The 4,741-nt window shown below is 42.6% G+C and overlaps 1 protein-coding gene across 1 annotated transcript in view; it reads left to right on the forward strand.

The window, feature by feature from the left end:
• Window positions 1-2,940, forward strand: part of Rab33b (RAB33B, member RAS oncogene family) — an 11,374-nt gene extending 8,434 nt beyond the window's left edge. Inside the window, exon 2 of the mRNA XM_021196660.2 lies at window positions 360-2,940. Coding sequence (XP_021052319.1) covers window positions 360-800 — 441 coding nt within the window. The 3' untranslated portion in view covers window positions 801-2,940. The remainder of the gene's footprint in view (window positions 1-359) is intronic.
• The last annotated feature ends 1,801 nt before the right edge of the window (window positions 2,941-4,741 follow it).

Consider the following 4,741-nt stretch of genomic DNA (forward strand, 5'->3'; position numbering starts at 1 on the left):
TGGTTATGAGCCACCATGTGGTTGCTGGGATTTGAACTCCGGACCTTTGGAAGAGCAGTCGGGTGCTCTTACCCACTGAGCCATCTCACCAGCCCCACCCATGGGTATTCTAAATGGTTTTTGTGTGTTGTATCCTTTTCCTGCAGTGATTTTTAAAAACATTTTTAAAGCCCATACCTATTCAGATTTATAATCTGTATTTAGTAGTCACATTGTGACTAGACTAGAATTATGAAGGCTAGACCCTACAGGTAAAGACAAGCTAGAGAGCAGAGAGGTGTTGGGGCAGGGACAGTGGCTGAGCTGCTCTGTGCCATTGGACTGAGCTTGTCGACTTTGCTTTTTGTTTTCCCCTCTAGATCCAGTTGTGGGACACAGCGGGGCAGGAGCGGTTCAGGAAGAGCATGGTCCAGCACTACTACAGGAACGTGCATGCTGTTGTCTTTGTGTATGACATGACCAACATGGCCAGCTTCCACAGCCTGCCGTCTTGGATAGAGGAATGCAAGCAGCACTTGCTGGCAAATGACATACCTCGCATTCTGGTGGGAAATAAATGTGACTTGAGAAGCGCCATTCAGGTGCCCACAGACTTGGCACAGAAGTTTGCTGACACACACAGTATGCCTTTGTTTGAGACCTCGGCGAAAAACCCCAATGATAATGATCACGTAGAAGCTATATTCATGACGTTAGCTCATAAGCTAAAGAGCCACAAGCCATTGATGCTTAGCCAGCTGCCTGATAACAGAATTAGCCTGAAACCTGAGGCCAAACCTGCAGTGACTTGCTGGTGCTGAGTCATAGGCGTGGCCATTGTGGGTCTGCCTTACCTGAAGAGAAGCTTGTGAAGTGTGACAGTGATTAAGTTCGTAAGAGTACATGTTAACTGTAGTGGATCATCCTGCTGTTATTGTTGTTACAATGCCTTTTGTATTTTGCATCCTCTTAAGTTTGTCATGGAGACAGCACAGGGAAAGGCCGCTTTACAGCAGGGATTGAAAGTGAAGCAAAGGCAAGACTGCCAGGCCATCCTTCCAGTTCCAGCCAGAAGCAGCAGCTTCAAGTGAGCATAATGGAACTGAAATGGTTGGTGCTGTTCCTCTGTGTCCCTGGAGCAGCAGAGCCGTGCTGGGCAGCGCACACATGCAGAGCAGAGCCGGAGCTAGCCGCACGCTAATAGGGTGCTTTAATTACTTTGTCTTTAAGCACTAAAAACTAATCAAAAGAAAGCAAGCAGTTGTAACAGGAGTTTACTTTAGCCATGACATTTAATCGAAATATCTGTTATCTAAAAGCTGGTTTCTGGTGCCCCTTGCCCTCTGTTCCCAGTCAGTTGGGTGACTCAGAGCTGGTTTCAGTCAGCATCCATCTGGCTGGGGCTCTACATCTATGTTCCTGCAATAGTATTGTTGGATAAGGTTTTTAAGTGCGTGAATTTTATGGCATTGGTATAAAAATTGGTAAAACACACTGTTCCTTGGTATAAAAAAATGAGTTAAATATTGAAAAATATCTTACCTGTCTCTCAATGATGAAAGAAATGGTTTAGAAAGATGTTCGAGTTTAAAACTTTGCACAAAGGAAATAGCACGTTTGCATATGAAGGTGTTAGCAGAGCGGCGTGTAAGCTGTGCTCAGTCTGAGTCTGCACGTCCTCTTTGTGACAGCTTGCGACCCTTGACAACCTTAGAGGGAATGAAGCCAAAATAATGTTTTACTTAAATAGTTACATAATGTGGGAAACAAACATAATCCAACCTAGTTTCAGATTTTTGTTTCATTATTCTGAAGGTCCCAACTGGACAGTTCAGTTATGAAAGCAAAATTTTTCTATTTAATAAACTAAGTAAAAGTAACTTAAGGGATGAATGATTGTACAACTTAAATATTAATTCAGTACATACAATGAAATGAAGATTAGGGCCCAGGTTGTCTTTCTTTGTAATTAGAAAGATCTTTCTTTGGTTCTTTCTTTTTTTCTTGTTTTAATACAAGGTCTCTCTCTGTGGGACCGGGGTGGCCTCAGACTTACAGACACCAGTCTGCCTCTTCCTCTAGCTGCTGGGAATTAAAGGCTTCTGTCCCCAGGACTAGCCTAACACATTGTTCTTAATCATGCTGCAATTAAAGATTAAAGACTGTCTTCTGTTTAGACGAATGCTGACTTGTGAACTGTTTTCCTGGTGACACAGAATGGCGGTAGTGACAGGCGGCTGCAGATGTTTGTACAGAGGAATATCTGGTCACTGTTCTTCCACGCTCTGTACACTGGGGAAGGAGCTGACCTGCTCTCTAAGCGTGTCTGTGGTTTTCTTCCGGATTATTTCAGTACAGGACTGTTAATTAGTAATTTTTCTTTTTAATGTAACTTTTCTTAATGAGCATTCTTACAATTCTGTGAAAAGCATAATTTTTTCATTTTATTTATTTATTAATCAAAACATATTTGTATCTCATTTGTAACGACCTACCACTTTAGTTTTTAGTTTTTTATTTGAAAAAGATACAAACCAGGTGGGCAAGGATAATCCCTTTAGATGTAGTCCAAAGTGTTTGGGTTTATAAAGCACTTTATTGACTGTTGATATTACTTTCAAAATGATGGTGAGCTGACATCTTGTCATTTTTTTAAGCACAAATCGCACATTTTGTACATTTGTGATTTTATTTTGTCTGACATTTAATTGGAAGTGTCAGATGTTTTAGGAAAAAAAATCTTAATTTGTGAACAGCAAAGCAAACTCCTCTGGTGTCTGTTGTGGTTGATTGACAGTGTACGGCTCTTTGATGTCCTCTCAACAAGGATGGTAGCTTTGCTGTGAAACAGCGTCACCCTTAACACTTCTCCCATAACGTAAAATAAATCATCTCTGCCATGAGGAAGCGTTTCTCTCTTTTGTTTTCTGGGTTGAATATAAATTAAAGAGGGTACTTCTTCCTGTCTACTGTGGTTTTTGGAAAATATGTGTTGCCTATAGTTCGTTCATTTGAAAATCCAAAATCTGATATTTAGTCTATTCAAAACCTTTCAGGGCTGGTGAGATGGCTCAGTGGGTAAGAGCACCCGACTGCTCTTCCGAAGGTCCGGAGTTCAAATCCCAGCAACCACATGGTGGCTCATAACCATCCNACCATCCGTAACAAGATCTGATGCCCTCTTCTGGAGTGTCTGAAGTCAGCTACAGTGTACTTACATATAATAAATAAATAAATCTTAAAAAAAAACAAAAAAACAAAACTTGTGTTCCTACCAAGTTGCAATCCCAGAGTTCAGGAAGTCAAGGCAGGAGGAACACTGCAAGTTCCGGGCTACTGTGGGCTATATAGTAAATTTAAATGGCATTTTGTCTCACACAATGAAAGAAGAAAGAAACAGAGAGGATGGGAGAGGGGAGCAGGTGTCCTGAACAGGCACAAAGACATCCAGCTATAGTATGGGTCTTAGCTTGGATTCAACCCTTGCTGATTTTTTTTACTGGATATTTGAGACTGTATGTCCATAGGTTGAAGATGCTAGCTAGGTACAAGGGTCCTACTTTCTTCCTTAGAAAAAGGAATCACATTCCCCAAGCTTCCTTGCCGAATGGTATGCTTATGTGATTAGATATGTGAAGGGTGGGGCACCCTCTATTCCCACCTTGTTCTTCTGGAGTGTGGATGTAATGCTGTTGAGCAGCCATCTTGAAGAGAGGATTAATAGTTTCCTGCTGTAGGACTACACTTCCCAGCTTCCATTGCAGACAACAGCCGTATCTCCAGTCCTATGAGGAGCTACCTCTCACCTCCCTCCAGAGGCTCTTTGGCCATCCACCTGTGTAGGTGACAAGTAAATAAACATGCTGTAAATAAACATGGCCCCACTCAAGGGCAGACCAAGCCTGTCTTTCTGGCCTCTGTTTCTCAGCAGCTGCCTTTTAAGATAATGTAACAAGGGCTGGTGAGATGGCTCAGTGAGTAAGAGCACCGGACTGCTCTTCCGAAGGTCTGGAGTTCAAATTCCAGCAACCACATGGTGGCTCATAACCATCCGTAACAAGATCTGACGCCCTCTTCTGGAGTGTACTTACATATAATAAATAAATAAATCTTTAAAAAAAAAAAAACTTTCAGATTTTGGATTGAGAGTTTTTGGATTAGGAATTCTCAACCATTGAAGTTGACACAGATGACTAAAACCAAACCCAAAGTCTAAAACATAAGGGATTCTCAAGAATACTCAGTGCAGACAGCGCATGCTCTAAAAATGGCTGGTGTGGACTTAGCTGAGTGAACATAGGTAACTAGAGATGGAGAAGGAAGAGTGTGTGTCAGGTACAAGACTGCATCTAGACCCTGCTGGACAGTGCAGAGGTAGCCGTTAGTCAGTTTGTGTTGTCTAAGTTACTCTTGTGTTCAAATGCTAACTTGCATCTAGAGATAGCTGTCTTAATCAGATATTCATCAACTGACCCTGTCCTTCAGACATGTATGTAGGAGGGAGCCTGTGGAGCTCAGAAGAGGACCTCAGATCACCGAGAGACACCTGACATGAGTGCTGGGATCTTAACTTGGGTCCTCTGGATCATCAGTTGGCCCTGCCCTGGGTTTGCTAGAACTGGCACACGCTATTTTAATTTACTTGGCTTATTGAAATAATCTTGTCTGTCCAATGTTTGCCAAATTCCTACTGTGTTGTGTGCCCCCCCCCCGCATCCCTCCCCCCCCCCCAGACCTGGATCTGGGTGGAAGACAGGCTGGA

This window comes from Mus pahari, chromosome 4 (assembly GCF_900095145.1).
Source record: "Mus pahari chromosome 4, PAHARI_EIJ_v1.1, whole genome shotgun sequence".
NCBI lineage: Eukaryota > Metazoa > Chordata > Mammalia > Rodentia > Muridae > Mus > Mus pahari.